The following is a 20,981-nucleotide window of genomic DNA, read 5'->3' as shown; positions in this document are numbered from 1 at the left end:
TGTGTAAAATAAGATACATAGTATTATAAAGGAAATCTATTATAATGAAATAGTTATCAAAATATCAAAAAGAATAAGTTCACAGACCCCAAGTTAAGAACTGAGTTAAAGAATAAATGTGACTGAGGAGTTGTCAGTGTGGGGTGACTGAAAGAACACTGATTTGTTTTACCGTTGCTCTTTACCATTGATAAAGGATCCTAGAGTTCTATAGGATGTGCTTATAAAATATTCACCAGTAAGAAATTATTTTAGTGAACAGAAGATTATTTGAATAAAACAAATATTGGATTGAATGAAACAATTTTGAAATGAAAATATATGTAAATCTTTTTTACGAACCTTAAAGTATTATATGTTAGTCATTTTCTTTCCTCTTTTTTCCCTACAAACACGAAAATAAATAGGTATAATACATGTGTATACATATATATACACACACACATACATAACATACAGAGTATATGGAATCTCAGAGGAAGAATTAATAGCAGGTAGAGGGACCAGGAAAGGCCTCTTGAAAGTAGGATTTGACTTGAAGCTTAAAGGAAGCCAGGGAAGAAGAAATGAATGAACTATATTTATTATGAACAAACTATTAAGCACTTACTATATGACAGTCATGTTTTCAGTACTAGGGATATAAGTACAAAAGCAAAGATTGTCTGTACCTTCAAAAAAAGCTTGAATTATAATTGGGTGAAATAACTATCATTTAGGGGAACAGTGGTAGGTGGTAGCACTTCGTTTTAGAATGTTACCTGGAATGGTAAGTGGGTCCATAGGGAATAAATCAAAACGCCCCTTACAGAAACAGTGGCAGAGTTTATTTGATGCTAGTTCCAGAAGGGATTGATTGTAGGGTTGAGAGGGCAGGTTTAGGTGAAATGACCAGAGAATAAGGAGCTCAGTATACAACATTGCACTTGGGGTCAGAAAGACCTGAGTTCAAATCCAGCAAGTGCTTAGCATAGAAGAAAAGAAATTATTAAAATAGGAAGACAGAAAATAGGTGGAACTGAAAAGGAAGAACATTCCAAGTATGGGGGACAGCTTGTGGAAAGGCTTAGAGATGGACTAAGTGAAGAACAAGTTAGGCAGTGTGTTTGGACTGTAGATGGGAATAAATGATAGGAAGATTTTAAAAGTAGAAAGGGAATCGCCTTCTCCTAAACAACTTTTTCCTGACATTGTTTTGCCTTGGCTCTCCTACCTGCCTGGATTATTCTCAGTCTCATATGTTGAATTATCTCCCATGTTCTCCCCTAAGGCTCCATCTTTGATGTCCCTGTTACTTATCTCTACCTGGATGTCCTATAAGTATCTCAAACTATCTCTTGCACCTGTCCCTTATATTACACTCACTCTCACCACCCTAGATCAGGCCCTCATCACTTTTTGCCCATACTTGTGTAGTAGCTTCCTAATTGGTTTCTGTGCCTCAGTTTTCTCCCCTTCTCCAGCAATCCTCTACATACTTCAAAAAGTGATATTCTGAAAGCATAATCAAACATTTATTAAGCCTGTGCTATGTGCCAAGCACTGGTAAGTACCCAACATGCAAAGAAAGGCAAAAACAAGACAGTCCCTGCCCACACGGAACCAGCATTCTAATAATAAACACAAGTCTGACTATGTCATCACTCTTCTCAAAAAGTTCTGGTAGCTCCCTTTGTAGCCTGCCTCCATGGGCCTTTCTGACTTTAGGCATCATTTCCTTTCACGTGCTCTGTGGACCAGCCAGACTGACATTTTCCTTACACATAAGAGTTACTCCTGACAGTTTAATACAGTGGGTAACTAACAGATCTCAAACCATTTGGTGAATTAGGGGAATATCTACCCCAAGCATATGAAGACTCCCTGGCAGAAGGGGTGGATGAGAACAGTGTGTTCCAATGACCATGAAAGTGGCGGAAGCAAGCACTGTGGAACATTTAGCGTTTGGTCAGACATCGAAAACACCAAGGTCGTCCACTGCATCCCAGGCCCTAGTCAGTCGTCTTGCCTTTTGTCCTGCTACTGAACTTTGATGACGCATGAAGCGAGAGGGAGGCAGATAACTTTGTGCAACTCTGCCTCATTTGAAACTAATTCACAAGGTCAAGACATCACCCATGATGTCAGAACAATTCATCTGTAAAATGAAGGGGTTGAATTAGATGGTCCTTCCATAATACTTTATGATCTGTCATCTCTCTCCATACCTTTGCACAGGCTGCATGCTCTGTCCCTGGAATGTACTCCCTTCTCAATTTTGCCTCTTAGAATTCCCAGCTATTTGCTGAGCTCAGGCACATCCTACACCATCCTCTCTGATTTCTCAAGTGCTGGTTCTGCCCCATCCCTTGTTACCTTGTATTTATTTGTATATATTTTATGTATTCTTTGCCGAATGTTTTCTCTTCCCTACACAAATTTAATGAATGCTTGATAAATAATTAATAGTGTTGGATGTTGTAAAGTGTATTGTAAATTAAGTATCATGGTTCTGTACTTTGGCTTAATGAAATTAATATTGTATTATACATTTCAAAATGTTTTCAGTACTTTTTCCATTTTATCTTTATATTCCCAGACCCTAACAATGCCTTGTACATAGTAAGTACTTAATAGATGCTTGTTCTTTGAACTGAATGCAGTAGTAGTTCATATTCAGTTAGCTTGAAATGGGGGGGGGGGGGAGCAGATAGATGGAAGAGGGGATGTATTGTGTCATAGTAGCTGAAGAGATGACCTTAAAGTCAACAAGACTGGGTTTGAGCCATTCCTCTTGATATATACTGGTTTTGTGATTAGCAAGTAAATCATTTAACCTCTTGGTGACCCCAGACAACTCTTAACACTATAAAGGCACTACTTTGGTAGAAGGAGTTTCCTTGCTAAAAGTTCCCTATCCTAATGAAATCAAAGTCATTCCTGGCTTCTTTCCTCTTTCTCTCCAACACCTTCAAATGATTCAGGTTACCAATCTTCTTGAATTGAAGAGGAATAATAACTAAAGCAGCTCAAATATCTTCTTATAGAATATTTGGACTTAAGAAATTAATTATTGCTGTATTTTAGATTTTCCTATACTTTTGCATTTCACTCGTGTGGGCTTGTTTGGGGCTTAGCCTGCTGTATGTGGTCCTGATAATGCTTGTGATTTTCTAAGAAATATTTTAAAATTCTAGGTCTGATGGATGTTTAATATTTCCACATTGAAGATGAGCTTTTTATCTGTAACTTGTTTTGTTGTTTTCAATAGAGTTGCCATACAATGATTACTTTGAGTATTTTGGACCAGACTTTAAGCTGCATATTAGTCCATCAAATATGACAAATCAGAATACCCCAGAGTATATGGAGAAGATCAAGTAAGTAGTGTTTGAAATAATTTATTTTGTTAAATGTTTGATAAAATAAAACTTTTAGCACATACATATGCAGACACATTTTTCAAAGTAGCTTTTGTATATTTCCGTCTGCCCTAACTTTTTCAGTTATAAAACTTAGGCTTCAGCATTAGATGATGAACTATGATGTTTATATTCTTCCTACTTTTTACTTCTCCATTATACTTAATCTCATTAAACTGTAATTCTGAAATATTTTTTTCACAGAATCTCAGAGTTGGAAGAGTCTTCAGAGACTCCCCTTTACAACATTTCTGATAAATGGTCATCCAGTCCTTACTTGAAAATGTTATTTTGACTAAGTGACTTTGAAAATAATATCTTTCTCAGTGCTTAAGATTTATTGTTAATAGCTAGGTAAACATGAGTCTTGTATTACTTTTTTGCATAATCTAGTAAATAGTACCTAGTCCTGTTTTGGATTTGGCAACTCTAAGCCCTAACTTCTTGGTTGGATTGGGTCTAAATTTAAACTTAATCTTTGAACCCCACAATCTAATAAGGCATTGATGTATCAAAAATAATACCCTAAAAAAAAAAACCCAGTACCCTACACTATATAAAGAGTTGAGGAAACTGCAAATATATATGTATATGTACACATGTACATCTAGAGGGAGAGAGATATCCATGTGTTTATATTTTTTTTATATAGACATAGATATCAGTATAGATAGAAAAGAAAAGATATGGGACTGACAAGTTAAAAAAAAACATTTAGGGGCAACTAGGTGGCACAGTGGATAGAGCACCAGCCCTGGATTCAGGAGGACCTGAGTTCAAATTCGGTCTCAGACACTTAACACTTACTAGCTGTGTGACCCTGGGCAAGTCACTTAACTCCAATTGCCTCACAAAAAACAAAACAAAAACAAAAAGAAAAGAAAAGAAAACATTTAACTTTGAAAAACCAGCAGCTGATACCTAAGAAAGCTTTTGTCTTGTTCTACCTCTTGTGAGAGGGCAAGATGAGGAACAGTGAACAGAAGTTGCAAAGATTAATTTACATTCAATTAATAAATAGAACCAACTATTCAAACCTAGAATAGACCCTATAAGATGATAGTGCTTTCTTCCTCACTCAGTGGCTGGATGGTCACTTCTTGGGTATATTATAGAGGATTTCTGTTAAAGTACAGGTTTGACTATATTTCTTGAGTTTCCAAATCTCAAGATTCCAATTTATAGACAGAACCAGACTGTGTAAATTTAGCAATTGTGAACTTAAACAGTGAAACATCCGAAGATACTTCTAAATAGTCCTGAAGTAATATTAATATAACTAGACTTTATTGACTATTTAACTTAGAAAAACTTAATGTCAAATATTGAAACACTGAAAATTTGAGGAAAAAAACATTGAAATACTGATCCACTTGAAATCAGGAAAATTGAGTAAAAATGTTACCACTTTAATAGGTTTAAAATAATATTTTATCAGTTTATTTTGAAACCATTTTGGTGTTTCATGAGTTGACATTATTCTTATACAGTTATAACTTTGATCAAAGTATTATGAAATTTCTCCTTAATGAAATGCATCAATGAAACATAAACTGAGATTGAGATAAGGGTTGCTTTTTGATGATCTGTCTAATAGCCATATTTCCCAGTTCTCTTGTAATACTGTTTTAACTTGTCAGTATGTATCACAAATATAACACTTTGATTTACATCACGATGACATTTTTCTTACAAATTTTGTCATTTTCAGTGTAAATAAATTCCATATAAAAAAGACATCAGTTAAGACCAATGAAAGAAAATAATTTTTAAATTATATGTTACCTTATTAAAGAAAGACAATTCTTGATGTAAATGATATGTAGTTAATCTGGAGGTAATTTTTAAAGAACTTGCTTAGACCTATAAATGTTTATTTTGAATATGTCCTATGGTATAGATAGCAAATATTAACTGATTGTATTTTTAGTATCATCTTGAAGGCTTTTAATTGAAAAGCAATGTAGATTTTTTCTGTTTTGATATTTTAAAAATTATTAGATGTTAGAGCCTAAGGCTAATCACACAGATGTACTGTTTCCTCTTTCTTTGGGGTAATTTGAAATTCCAGGAATGAAATTAGAGATATTAATCTTTTAGTTGCATTATAGCTAAGCCCATTCAATTTAAAGAGAAGGAAAGAAAATTAAATATGTATAGATTTGAACTCAAGTATTTTTTGTTTGTTGTAACCCAGTATGACTCCTTTGTTTATGATTTTCCTCTGTACTTTGGATAACTCTCTATTGAAATTTGACATTTGAAAATGCTGTTTTGCTAGAAAAATATAACCAGTACAACTTCTAAATGTATCTAGTCCATGAATTTATAGGTACTCAAGCTTTAAAAGATTGTATATTTTCTTGCTCAAGATTCTTTTAAAATATATTAGGGACTAATAAAAAAATGAATTATTTGAATGACTGTTCCCTGTGCAATATAGACAACGTTTATTTGAAAACTTGCGCATGTTACCTCATGCGCCTGGTGTACAGATGCAAGCCATTCCTGAAGATGCTGTTCATGAAGACAGTGGAGATGAAGATGGAGAAGATCCAGACAAACGAATTTCTAGTAAGCTAATACTATCAGATACTATGAAAACTGTGTTAGCTATACTGCTTTTTTTAGTTATTCAAGCAATACTAACTTATTTGAAAGTGATTTAAATATCAAGAACTTTGATATAGATTGAATTCTAGAATATTTTTCTTTCTTAGAAAAAATAGCTTGCTTCTCATTAAAAACAGAGTTGCCTTGTCTTCCCAGACTATTGTGCTTCTTTAAAAAATTTTGATGTTCAAAAAGGTTTGCTGCTAACTTTTTAAAAGCTTTGTTATGGAAGAGCATTCATCTTATTTGCCTCTTAAATATGTTATTAGATTGAGCATCTTCTATTGTGATTTCTAAAGTCCCCTTGGTGTTATACCTATTTGTCTTGGGAAATAATAATAATAGCTGGTATGGAATAGCAGTGTAAGACTATTTCTCATTGTAAGCTATATTGTTAAAATCCCTAGATTTTCCAGATTTCTTTTTAATTCCCTTTTACTGTTTCCTCCCACCCCCATGCTAATGTATGTTTGAGTATTTATTGAGAGAGAAACATGACCTAATTCTGGAATTTTAAAGTTTCTATTTTGGCTTTGGCTTTAGTATGTTATAGGTATTTTGTGTTATTTATACTTTGGATAGAACTTAGATTAAGTAAAATCTGTACTTGAATGTTAATAGAGTATAATGAATGCAAATTTTATACTGCTATTTTCCAAAATGTAATATGTACCTTTACATTGTGTTTCAGTTCGGGCATCAGACAAGCGGATAGCTTGTGATGAAGAATTTTCAGATTCTGAGGATGAAGGAGAAGGAGGGCGTAGAAATGTGGCTGATCATAAGAAAGGAGCAAAGAAAGCAAGGATAGAAGAAGACAAGAAGGAAACAGAGGACAAGAAAGCAGGTTAGCTGTTGGTCTTCAAAATGTAGTAAATGATACCTTTGCTAAGGAGATATATTTCATCTTTGAAGTGATGTGAACTAAATTACAGCAGTACTTAAATAGGTCATTGTGCTAAGTAAACTGGCCCAAAAGTGAGGTACATCTATCTTTGCCTTTAGAGAATCAATATATATATATATATATATATATATATATATATATATATATATTTTTATTTTTATTTTTTTTTTTTTTGCGGGACAATGGGGGTTAAGTGACTTGCCCAGGGTCACACAGCTAGTAAGTGTCAAGTGTCTGAGGCCGGATTTGAACTCAGGTACTCCTGAATCCAGGGCCGGTGCTTTATCCACTGCGCCACCTAGCCGCCCCCGAGAATCAATATATTTTTTAAAGGTGTACATCGTCTAATTTTAATAATTCATAGTCTCCAATACCAAGATAAAATGGGAAATTGAAGCAAACCAACAGAGCTCATTATACAATTCGGTAAACATTTATTAAGTGCCTTCTGTGTGCCAGACACTGCACTAAGTGCTGTTTTATTACATGGAGGGCAACAGAATAGAATAACCGTGTGTGTGTGTGTGTGTGTGTGTGTGTGTGTGTGTTCTACTAAAGCTTGATATGATAGCCCAAGACTTAACATCTCACTCTGTCTTCCACATTGGAATTTTTGTTAACTCTAGTTTATTTTGCTTTTTGATCACTTGAATGGAAAGTAAGACAAACATTTAACATAGGTGACACAGGTATAAAAATTGTGACATTTCAGTTGCTGAGAACTTTAAAGTTTATGTTTATTCATTGACAGTTTTCAGAGGACATAGGATTATTTTCTTTTCCTTTTTCTTTTATTTAAGAACTAAGCATTCCTGTGTAGGTTATTTGTATTTATTGTACATTTTTTTATCTTTTATTTTTAGATGTTAAAGAAGAGGAGAAGTCCAAGGACAACAGTGGTGAAAAGACAGACACCAAAGGGTAACCCAGTACTAATTGAATCTCTTATGAGTTAAATGTGGTTAAATTTCAAATAAAAGTTTAAAGTAACACACCAAGCTTAATACACTAGGAATGATAAATACAGACGTGGAATGTCTAGTGTCGTATATTCAGAAAACATTTATATCAACTCATGGTGCTAGGCTTTACAAAATGAATTTACCATACTAGTCCCAGCTCTCATAATTTAATGAAAAGCACTAGGTGAACAAAAGACATTTTCTGTCACTGAAATACTTGTTTTATTGTATGTAGTTGCAAATGTTAGTTCAAAGTGCTTTTAAACTAAAACTGTGCCACTTTTATATTTTGCCTTTTGAACAGAGCCAAATCGGAACAGCTCAGCAATCCTTGAATTAGAGAACCTCACACCAATTTCAGGAAAAAGTACTAAATTGGGAAAATATTGGGAGAAAAAAAATACAGGTTTCTTTTCAAAAGAGACTGCTGACTTCATTTTGTACTACTTGGCATGGACCGTATTTATTTCCAAAACGGCTTTTTTTTTTTTTTTGGTTTGTTGGCGAGTTGTATTGTGAGTTTTTCTAATTATGATGCAAAATTTCTTTCTCCACCATGCTTTATGTGATAGTATTTAAAATTGATGTGAGTTATTATGTTATGTCTAAAAACTGATCTATTAAAGAAGTAATTTGCCTTTCTGAGCTGATTTTCCATCTTTTGTAATTATCTTTATTAAAAAACAAATTGTACTTGGGTTGTCTTTCGTTTTTCATTGCAATATGTTGTCAACTTTTGGTTGACGGTAGAGTACAAGAGTTACATAGAATTAGTATATTTAAGAGTGGAGAGATTGCAGTTGATTTGAAAATTTGGGAATTCCTTCTTCTTAGGTATCTTATTGAGCTCATATATCTCAAATTAAGTTGGCCACATTAAGATGTAGAAGTAACTGCAATATTGATTTTAATGACTACCCTAGAAATTATTATTTAAATGCAGTACGACCTTTTAAAAAAATTTAATATTCAGATAATCAATACTCGCTCTAGATTATTTGAATAACTTTCATAGAGAAATCCCTTAACCTCTCTTATCTGACCTTCAGATAACTCTCTAAGATGTCCCAACTCAGTTATTGATGGTATGAGATATTTCTAAGTGAAGCTAGTTTTTACACCAAAGAAATAAACTGTTCATGTATATCCATATTTCATAATGAACCATGTTTAATATACTCTAAATGAGTAGAAGATTCATTTTTTGCTGTTTTTATTGGATTTTCAGTGTGAGTTTAAATTAGAAGTATTTTATCTCCTGGGCACAACACTTGAAATATTTTAAAGTGAACAGACTTCTAACCCCACTCCTAACTTCTGTTTTAGACTTAGAATGAAGGTTTGTATAGTACATAAAAAGGGAACCAGGGATATAAATGGATTTTTTTTCAATCTTTCAAATTATTGCTGTCTGCTAGTAATATTTTTATTTTAATTGAGTACTAATATTAGAGATTTATTTGATGCTGTAATCTCCTATAGTAAATCATGTGATTTGTGATTCTTTGCCCCTAATATTGAAATTCAGAAAGGAATGTTGTGAATTTAGTTATTTTTTTTTTTGGGTATGGTTTACAATTATCTAGGACACTGTCTTCAGAAATTTAAATTTTTTAAAATTTAATGCTTCAGAGATTTGGTGAACAAATTCATCTTATAGTTCAGGTAGTCAATTTAAGTTGTTTATGAAAGTAATAACAAACTGGGAAATAAAACATTGAGTTGGAAGAATAATTTCTGAGGCTTATTATTGATAATCGGATACCTAAAAGTTTTAGAAAATGAGAATTACTTTCAAATGGGAAGGGGGGAGCTAAATTTAATCATTTTTAAGAGCAATGATCTGCATGTGTCCGGCAAACTCCACTAAGTTGTTTTCCTTCTTCCTTTTTAAAAAAATTCCGTTTAAAGTAAGAATTAAGATTATGAAATATAAAGCCACTTGGTGAATGGTCTAACCCCAGAGTTCTTAATTTGAGGTCTATTAATTTTTTAATATTTTGGTAATTATTTCAATATAGTTGGTTTTCTTTGTAATTTTACAAATCTAAAAATGTTCTGACAAGGAATCCATAGGAATCACCTGGCTGCCAAAGGGGATCTATGACACACAAAACAGTTTAAGAACCCCTAGTCTGAAATGAAATTTTTCTATGTCAGTATTCAACATCTATCATGTAAGTCAAATAATTTATTACCCTTCTCTGCCAACCCTCAACTGGCTTGGTTGCCTAGCTTTTTTTCTTTTTTCCCCCCCCAGATCCTTTAGATTTTCATTTTCTTCCTAGTGCTAGCTTGAATTCCCAACCCAACAAACTCAACAAAACCTTGTTGAGAGAGGAAGGTTTTGTGAATAGGTGTGCTGCTCAGCACATAGTGTTTAATAAATTGTTGACCAAATCAGTTATCAGTGAAAAAACACCTAATAATATATAAGAAATGATTTATCAAAACTATGAAATTGTATTTGAAATTTACAGAGATGTCATTCGTAACTCATTGACTTTGCTTTACTTAAAGTTATGCCCCAGCTACATCATGTTTATGACTTGTCTTACTGGCAACAAGTTAAACCAAGATCACACCTTTTTTTTTTAGGAGGCCTAGAATTGGTCAGTTTTTCATTTTTTTTTAGCCTTTTGGGGATATTTTTTAAGTCTCAGAGTTTGTGTGTGAACAAGTTTTATTTTTCTTAGCTACAAATAGTTTTAAGGTATTGTAAACTGTTCATAATTTTGATATAATAGGTCTGTGATTTCAGCCAGTACAGACCACAACTCATCCACACTTAATCACCCTGAGACTCTTGTCCCTGTTTTCCCATTAATCCTCCATACCCCTCATTTTAGGGGAACTTTTAGATTTCTGGACATTGCATTTTTAAAAATGAACCATACAGGGGCAGCTAGATGGCGCAGTGGATAGAGCACCGGTCCTGAAGTCAGGAGTACCTGAGTTCAAATCCGGCCTCAGACACTTAACACTTACTAGCTGTGTGACCCTGGGCAAGTCACTTAACCCCAACTGCCTCGCTAAAAAAAAAAATAAATAAAAAAAATAAAAAAAAAAAAAATGAACCATACAGACAAAGCATTGTTTACACTTTACTTTTGTCACATAAATAACTCTTTTCTCTTAATCTCTCTGATATCCTTTATGCCACTCCTCCTATATAATTCTTTATAAGTATCAGTGAAATAGAGGTTTGTTATAAATTATAGTGAGGAAATCTTAAAGTATCAAAATAGATTTTTATCAAAAGAGGTCAGTAACAAAATCTGAACCCCAGGCTTTGTTTCTTATATCTTGGTGCAAGGATCATAAGGAGACAGTGCAGAACCTGATTTTTCATTCCATTTGTGTTATTAGGACTACTGCCTTGGGAGCACTATGTGTTGCAGAACAGCTGTGGAATACAAATCTGGGAAGGTTGATGGGATTTAGCTAGGAATGGACCCTGGAATTCACATATGGAAAAATGAAAATGAATGATTTATAAACAGATGTTTGTCTTGATTGTTAAGAAACATGTCCATTTATTGGATTGGTATCTATTTTTAGACATTTGAAAAAAGTCACAAGGGAGCAATGGGAACAACATGGAATGCATTCATTGTAAAGAACAGTTGTAATGTGAGCTGAACTGTAGAAAGAACTCATTTCTATACAATTGTCTTTTCCCCTTCTGACCACAAGATGTCAGCTTTCCCACTGTTCAGATGTCTTAAAAATAAATACAGAATGTCTGTCTCCTTACCATATGTATTACTACTAAAGTTATTTAAGGTTCCATAGTGATTCATAGTATGGCAAAAGAAGAATTGCATTGGTTAGGAAATGAAGCTGTGTTCCTTGCCATCTGCATATGAAGAGGATAGAAATGTATATACTGATTTTGGTCTCTTCAAACAAGTCAAATATGATTCTTCAAAATTTTGTATCCATAAAGACTTTAATTCTGTATTAATTTCTTTGCATAATAATCATAGCAGGCATTTAATAGTACTTTAAGGTTTTTAGAGCACTCTATTATAGGGAGAGTATGATAAAGTAGATCCTACATGGATTATTCCTGTTTTTATTGATGATCCCATTTCTTCTTTTTATTTTTTTTTGGGGGGTGGGGCAATGAGGGTTAAGTGATTTGCCCAAGGTCACACAGCTAGTAAGTGTCAAGTGTTTGAGGCTGGATTTGAACTCAGGTCCTCCTGAATCCAGGGCCAGTGCTTTATCCACTGTGCCATCTACCTGCACCGCCCCCCCCCCCATTTCTTCTAATTAAACAGCATGTGGGATCTAGGATTTGAACGCAGATGTGTCCTGATTCCAGGTCCTGCTTTCTTCCTTACTACACCACAGTATCTTATCTCTTTGTGCTTTTTATGTTGGTTGTTAGTTTCCCAGTCAAGGAATTGGAAGTAAATGGGAAAATCTAATACTTAATTCTTTTTGCCTTTTTTTTTTTTTTGTGAGGCATTTGGGGTTAAGTGACTTGCCCAGGGTCACACAGCTAGTAATTGTTAAGGGTCTGAGGCTGGATTTGAACTCAGGTCCTTCCGAATCTAGGGCCAGTGCTCTATCCACTGCACCACCTAGCTGCCCCCTCTTTTTGCCTTCTTAAAGCAAAAATCTCCTGCTAGTTAAAAACTGTTGTGTTCTAATTCAGAGATTCAAGATTGACCCCTCTTCTTCATTCTCTGGAAATAGATTTCAGTGAATCAGTCAGCAAGGATTTACTAAGCAACTACACCACTCTGCTTGCTAGTGGGGTACAAAAACAAAAAAAGAAATGCCCTTTTGCATCAGATAGTTTAAATTCTGTCACTTAGCTTGATAATATCAGGAAAGTAGGAACTGAAATTCTGCTTTTTCTCCTATCCATGCTGTTGAATCTTACCATCTTGATAATACTTGGAGCTTGCATCTTATAACCTCATCACTACTACCTACCCACCCTAGACCCCATACAATCGTATTATTTTGTATTAAATGTTCCCCAATTACTTTTTTTTTGTATTGAATAGAATTTTTTTCCAAAATATATGTAAAACCAAATTTTAACATCAGTTTTTTAAAACTTTGTGTTCCAACTTCTCTTCCTCCATTCCTACCCCCACCCACAAGAACTCAAGCAATTCAAAATAAGTTATACATGAGTAGTCATGAAAAACATTGCCACATTAGCTAGGTTGTGAGAGAAAACAGTCAAAAAAACCATACAGTTAAACTTTGCATCCAAAGGCAGGCTAAGGTAGCACCCTGTTGTGGAATGTGAACATTGGCTCTAGAGCCAAAGGACCAGGCTTCAAATCCCAGCCTTCCCATTAATACTGTGAGACTTTGGGCAAGTCACTTAACATTTCTGTGCCTCAGTTTCTTCATCTATAAAATGAAGAGTTGGACTAGACCAGAGGTTTGATGAGCAATACTCCCAAGTTGGTTGGTGGTTTTCCTTCATTCTTGAAGAGGACCAAAAATGACATCACTATGTTGGAGTCAAATTACAGTCCCAACTGTGGCTTGATTAGACCAATGTGAGCTCAGAATGCTCTACTACAAGTCAGGCACAAATAGACCATTTGAACATTTGGGTGGAGATGTCTCTAAATTTGTGCATCTCTTGTTCCTTTTGAGCTACTGCAATTCTGCTTTGCACGTATTTTGCTCCAATTTTGTGGAACTACATAGTTCCTATGAGGTAGCTGATACCATGATTAAATTGTCCTTAAAGAAAGCTTTTTAGTAGGTAAAGTGCAGTTGTACAAGATCGATGCTTTCATATGAGCTGTGTGAACTGTGGCATAATTTGGGAGGTGGAGCATGGGGGATATATGTAATATCATCTCTACCCTTTCCTGATGATCCCATCAGATCCCACAGGTTCAAATATCTTTTATTTAGTATTTGTTTAAACATAATTTAAATATACATTTATTTAATTTACACCCAGCCCTAATTCTAGTTCATCGCCATCTTCTGGATATTCTGAGAATGTAGCTTTACCACAGGCATCACAAACTCAACATGTTCAAAATGGAATTAGTCTTCCTCTAAAACTTGTATCTCCAGGAAATTTCTCCATTTTTAGTAAAAATAATTTTATTGATAACTTGTGTTTTTACATCATCTGGGTTTCTCCATGTATTCCTTTCCCTTTTATAAGAGCCACATCTTAAAGAAGAGGGGGGAAAATCAGCAAAACCAACAAAGACATTTAAAAAAAACGTTATTTGTATGTTTTATTCCACATACCTCTGCAGAGGGAGAGGAGGAGGTATCTTCTCATATCCTTCTTTGGGGGTAGACTTGTTATTGGTACTTTTGCAGTTACTGGGCTAGACTACTCAGCTGCTGCTTTGCAGCTTTTCCAGACCATGAAATGCTTCTAAAGTTGCTACTGTGGCATGTCCATATCAAGGTTGCTATTGGGTCATCTCATTATTGCAGCATCTGCTGCTACTGGTGGATTCTACTAACACTTCCAGTCATTGATTTGATTTCTAATGTGACCCTAGTATTTCCTACATTGCCACTTAATTGAAGGAAAGAGAATAATCGTTAAAAATAGAAATAATCCATGTAGGACCTGCCTCACACTCTACCTCCAGTAGAGTGCTTTAAAAACCTTAAATACTCCACAAATGCCTATACTCACATGGTTTCTGAGATACTCACCTCTGGTAATACATATTCACCCAAAAGCAGAAAACAGGCAGCATGTGGTCATGGAAACATGGTGTGCTGGCATCAAAAGGCAGCCAGCCGCCCCTCCTCCATCTCCCTGCTAATAACCACAAGGAACAAGACTAGAGTTGGAGTTGGCCAAATCACAACACACTTGATTCTAACCTGGCAGTTTTAAAATAACAAGTTCTGACTTTGAAGTCAGAAAACATCATCATATCATACCAGTCTCTGAGTAGAAACTACTCCAAAGTTTCCATAGAGTTGGGTTGGAAGCAGACCGTGTCAGCACAGTCTACTCTCCTTGTTTTGTTAAGTTTTATTTTTCGGGTTGGAAAAGTTAAGAATGGGAGGTGTGTGGGGCAGCTAGGTGGTACAGTGTATAGAGCACCAGCCCTGGAGTCAGGAGGACCTTAGTTCAAATATGACCTCAGATATTTGACAGCTTACTAGCTGTGTGACCCTGGGCAAGTCACTTAACCCTAATTGCCTCACCAAAAACCAAAAAAAAAAAAACAACCCAAAAAGAACAGGAGGAGTGATAATGTTTCTAAAAATAGAAAGAAAAGATTGTCAGGGAAGCATTAAAAAAAGGGAGAGTGGGCAGCTAGGTGGCACAGTGGATAGAGCACTGACCCTGGAGTCAGGAAGACCTGAGTTCAAATCTGGCCTCAGACACTTAACACTTCTAGCTGTGGGACCCTAAGCAAGTCACTTAACCCTAATTGCCTCACAAAAAAATCCAAAAAAACAAGAAAAAGGAGACTGGCATTTTCCATATGCAGTCTTTTTATTTTGTTGATATTTCTTAAAATTGTAATAATGGTCTATCTGTTAAGTTCATTATGAATGGTATCTGGTATCTTTATAAATTTACATTTATATAGCACTTTAAAGTTTGCAAGGTACTTCATGTACGTTATTTTATCCTCACAGCAACCTGTAAGTTATGTGTTGCTGTTATCCTTATTTTAACAATGAAGAAACTGAAGTTCAGATAGGTTAATAACTTGCTTGGGTTCACATAGCGATTCAAACCCAATTTCCCTGACTCCAGGTCTAGCCCTCTATCCACTTTGCCATTCTACTACAACAGCACATGAGCGGAAGCCATCTGGTACAACTCTTCATTTTACCAGTGAGGAAATGGGCCCAGAGAGGTAGTGACTTTCCCGAGGCCACATAAGTAGTAAGTGTTAGAGGCAATATTTGAATGCAGGTCCTCTGACTCTAAAGTTAGTGCCATGTGAACTACCAATATGTGAGCAAATCTCTAATTTGTGTTTTAGAGAACTAAAACATATCTGCATTAAGTATCAGAAAGAAAATTCAAAGTTAATGAACTAACTCTTGGTGGAGGCTAAGAATTGAGAATCAAGGGAATGTCCATCAATTGAGAAATGATGGAAAAAGCTGTGTTATATGATTGTAGTGGAATGGACTTGTGCTACAGGAAATGACAAACAGGATGATCCCCGAAAAACCTTGAAAGACTAATGAACATCGATGTATAGTGAAGTGAGCAGAGCTGAGAGGACATTGTGCATAGTGACAGCAGTATTATTCAGTGAGCAATTGTGAATGACTTAACTACTCAGCAGTACAATGATTCAGGACAATCCCAAAGAACTAATGAGGAAGCTTACTATGCGTTGAAAACTACCCTTACATGTAAATGGAAAATAAAATAAATTATGAAGTGAGGCTAAAAAAAAAAAAGTTAATGAACTGAGGACAGAAACATTGAGGGAATAATGATATGATCCTATATGACCTTTAGAAAATGAACATTTGAACAGTGTCTTTTGTAAGTAGGTGTGTTACAACTCAGTAGGACTCTTTAAAACTATAGCAATAAAAATTCTAAAGGCTTGATAGAGAACTAACTTGGAGCCTTATGAGTAAAAAGTACAGTTGTTCAGAGAGCTTCAAGTTCAGTTTAAAGTAATAGAATTCATGGCAATAGAAAAATGTAGAGTGAAGCAGGTAAACCTTGTCTTTGTTTCTTTCTGTCTCCTTTCATGCTGCCTGCCCACCATTCCCCAACCTGTATCCTTCCCATTCAAATTCTTCCTCTCCTGATCTATGATCAATGAGCATGATATTTAAGATGTTACTGTTAGTTAATAATAATGATAGCTGACACTCAGGTGTCAATAATAAATTACATCTTCAAGTTTTATTAAAGGACTTAACTTACATTTTAAAATTTTGATCTTTTTACCAGCCCTATAAAGTAGATAGTATAAGTATCATTAGCCCATTTTGCAGGTAAGGAAGTTGATGCTGAGTGACTTTCAAACAAACCAATAATAGAGGTCGATAGATGGTACAGTGCCTGGAGTATTGAACTTGGAATCAGAAAGGCCTTTGGTTGAATCCTACCCTGGATTAGCACCAAGTGTGACACAGTACCTGAGTGTTTCCTTGTGTGTAAAATGGGGATAATGGCACCTGTTTATCAAGGTTGTGTTATACTTACCCACTCTCTCGACACAACACCTAAGTTTATAATTGCTTGTAAGGCCAATGATGTCTATGATTTACCTCATAACTAATCATCTGCCCATGCTTTGCCACGTTTTGGGCTTTACTCAAGAAGTTCAACAGAATGTTGCTCTTATTAAAGAAAGAACTATGTATTTGCCACTGCTCATATTCAAAGATGGTTCTTATTATGTGCTGGGTACTATATCAAGAAAAGGAAAAATAGTTCCTGCCCCACGGAGCTTACGTTCCCATGGAGGAGATAATGCATATATATATATATATATATATATATATATATATATATATATATATATTTTGCAGGGCAATGGGGGTTAAGTGACTTGCCCAGCGTCACACAGCTAGTAAGTGTCAAGTGTCTGAGGCCAGATTTGAACTCAGGTACTCCTAAATCCAGGGCCAGTGCTCTATCCACTGTATCACCTAGCCACCCCCTACAATGCCTTTATATTGTGCTGTGAGGTTTGAAGATTGCTTTCCTCACATAAAGAGAGGCAGTGCAGTGCTGCAGAAAGAGCTCTTAAACATAAAGAAAACGATGATGATATGATGAGGAAAATTCCTTCACTCGCCAAAAATCCATTCTCCCACAGATTTACATACCATTGGTAAGAGAAGAAGCACTCATGATGAGGGAGCACAACTAGGAAAGGGTACACATATAAGAAATATGTATAGTCAGAGCATGGAGTTGGGTCCTATGGCTACAGCCTCACTGGAAATTGTTCCCATTGCTGCCATTTATTGCTTCGAAAGAGCCACAAAATGACTTTGTCTGGTTGGATGATATCGTCTAAGTGCAGTCTACTGGTCTTCATTCCTGAGTTATTCTTTTCTCTGGTGTTCTGTGACTGGAATAATAGGCAGTTAAATATTTATTGACTGATGCATAGATTGATAATTACCTGTGAATACTATGATATCTGCTGCCACCTGCTGGTCTTCTGTGGATTTGCCTCTGTGTGTGTGTTTTAATAGGGTAGGAATTGTCAGTTGATTTAGTATCTAAATTCAGGGTCTATATCTCTTTTTATTTAAATCAGAAAACAAGTATAATAATCATTCTGAAAAACCTTGGACTCAAAGCCTTGGAAGGGGAAGAGGATGTTAAGCTACTAAAGACCCCTAGGAGTTATATTTCTTCTTTCCTAGAATTCCAGTCCAGTTCACTTCCGAGTGCTGTATAGCCGGTTGAGGAGTAAGTCCTTTATTCACAAGGTCTAGCTCCGTACAGGATATGTTTCCCCTGTCAGGTTAGTCCACTGTTGGACTGGATCAAGTAGGTTGCTCCTCGGGACTGGCTGCTCACTACACTAAGTTTTTAGTGCTACTATTAGCTCTCTGCTACTGATTCTAGCTGCTGAGGGGATTCCTTATGGCTCTTCTGACTCTCGAAGCTGATAAAGTCATAACCTGGTCCATTCAGTTTCCGGATACTTACTCACCTAAGATAATGAACAAATAAACACAAGTGACAAAATAAACAGAGGTACCATGTTCTCATGCCTGCTGTCCCTCCTCTACCTGGTAGCCCATAGAAGTCCTCTGGGAAGAGAGAGATTTTCTGAATGAAATTTTGTATGATTCCTCAGTTTTGACTTCTCAGCCATTCAGAAGATTCATCATCACCGTCGCACCAGCCCACTCATGGTGAGAAGTAGGCGTATCAAGACTAAGTGTTGGATTTGAAGTAGATGGAGAATATTGCATATACGTACTCTATACGACCCACCAGGAAGGATAAATCCACATATGCTCCAAACACTGAGCCTTCTTTGGTCAGTTCCCCCTTTTACTCAAATCAGAAAAAACCCAGGCAGCAAAAGCCCTCAGCTTCGATTACATTTGTCCTTCAGAACCATTTAATTCTGTCTAGCCTGCCAACCACAAAATCATGGAATTTTGGAAACCCAGCATCCTTGTAATCAAGCTCAGACTCTAAAAGGAATCCCCACTGTAATATACCTGATAAGTGATCATGGAACCTTTTTTTGAATATGTTCAATGAACCCATTACCTCCTGAGGGACCCATTCCAACATTACCTCCTAATTACAAATTTATGCCTATTTTAATGTAACTCAAAATTATCAAATTATTTTTTGGCTATCATCATGTAGCCCAAAATTCATTAACTTTTTTTTGATTACCATAACACTGTTAACTCAAACTGAGCTTGCTGAAACTCTTAGATCTTTTTGAGAGGAATTGCTGTCTAGTCATTCTGCTCCCATCTTGTAGGAAGAACTGGCTCAGGAATCAGAGAATTTCAGTTTGAATTCTACCTCTTGGGAGCAATGCCTAACTTCTTTGAGCTTGGATGTCGTTGTCTGTAAAATGAGGAAGTTGGATTACATGACTGACAAAGTCCCTTCCAATTCTAGTAATATAATATGGAGACTTTGTATTTATACCTATTAAATTAAGCCCAATTTTCCACTGTGTCAGTTTCTTTCGGGGCCCTGATTGTCATCTAGAGTGTTAGGTATCCCTCCCACACTGGCTAAGCATGCCATTGATGCCGTATCTAAGGTATTGATAAAAATGTTAAAAAGCATAGGACCAGGGGCAGCTAGATGGCGCAGTGGATAGAGCACCGGCCCTGGAGTCAGGAGTACCTGAGTTCAAATCCGGCCTCAGACACTTAACACTTATTAGCTGTGTGACCCTGGGCAAGTCACTTAACCCTAATTGCCCCCCACACACACACACACACAAAAGCATAGGACAAAGCATACATTTTACTACAATTTGATATGGCTATTCAGCCAGTTTAAAATCTGTCTAATTTTACTATTACCTGACCGACATCTTCTCATTCCCTCCCCCAAATAATGACATGAGCTACTTTATTAAATACTTTGCTAAAATCTAGATAAACTTTTTCAGCATTCCCGTGATCTACTTGATTAGAAACCCTGTTAACAATGGAAAAAAGTTGAGTCTGATATGACCTGTCCTTAATCAAGCCATTCTCACTTTGTGACCAACCCTTCCTTATCTAAATATTGCAAAACATCTCTAATAATATAGTTTGGAATTTTTCCAGAAATCGAGGGAGGTGGGTCCACTAGCTTATCATTTGCAGCTTCCATTCTTTTGCCTTTTTCAAAGATTGAAACAATACTCACCCTCCTCCTGTTCTGAGGGGCCTCTCCTGTTCTCCATGAATGTTCAAATGATAACTGACAGGGGTTCAACAATCACATCGCCCAGATCTTGCAGTAGCTGAGCAGGTAGTTCATCTGGGTCAGATGGTTGGGATTCATCAAGGGAAACTACAAGTTCTTACAGTCTCTTTACTTATGCTGGATTTCATCTTCCTGTTAGGCAGTTTTATTCTGTTCTTTCCAGTTGAAAGATAAGAGGAAATAGAAACAAAATAAGAACCAATGACCCTGCTTTCTCTCTTGTCAAGTTCTCAATGTATCCATCCCCACTAAGCACATGCTCAGCCTAGTGAATGTGGTCAATGAAGGAAGGAAGAAAGCAAGGAAGGAGAGAACAGGAAGTTGCTGCTGCCCTCTAAACCATGATGTTTCTGGTAGCTAGCTACCCACTTTACTAATGGGGAAATCTTTCCTCACAAGAACTTCTTCCAAAAAGAGAAAGAAGATATAGTTTAATAAGCAGCAGTATGTGGTAAAAGCACAAACTTTCTATTCTCTTAGCAGACTACACTGAAAAAGCTCAGTTTCTTATGAAACTAACTAAACCCCTTTCAGCTGGGCAAAATTTGTCTTGGGATTCCTAATGGTCTTTAGGATTCCTGGGCACATTCATTCCCACACCCACACCCACGCCTCTCCTCCTGCGCACAAAGGGGGTCTGAGCTTCATCAGTCCATTGCAGGGAAGAGAAGGCTCAAGAAACTGACTAAGCTGCAAAGTGGAAAAGAAAATTGATG

The 20,981-nt window shown here is 35.9% G+C and overlaps 1 protein-coding gene across 1 annotated transcript in view; it reads left to right on the top strand.

Annotated features, from left to right (window-relative positions):
• Positions 1–8,576, top strand: part of HDAC2 (histone deacetylase 2) — a 53,193-nt gene extending 44,617 nt beyond the window's left edge. The window contains 5 exon segments of the mRNA XM_044002651.1: positions 3,251–3,359; positions 5,845–5,975; positions 6,706–6,861; positions 7,785–7,842; positions 8,188–8,576. Coding sequence (XP_043858586.1) covers positions 3,251–3,359; positions 5,845–5,975; positions 6,706–6,861; positions 7,785–7,842; positions 8,188–8,218 — 485 coding nt within the window. The 3' untranslated portion in view covers positions 8,219–8,576.
• The last annotated feature ends 12,405 nt before the right edge of the window (positions 8,577–20,981 follow it).

Source organism: Dromiciops gliroides, chromosome 4 (genome assembly GCF_019393635.1).
Source record: "Dromiciops gliroides isolate mDroGli1 chromosome 4, mDroGli1.pri, whole genome shotgun sequence".
Lineage (NCBI taxonomy): Eukaryota > Metazoa > Chordata > Mammalia > Microbiotheria > Microbiotheriidae > Dromiciops > Dromiciops gliroides.
Note: the sequence above shows the minus strand (reverse complement) of the source record. Positions and strands in the feature narration are given on the sequence as shown.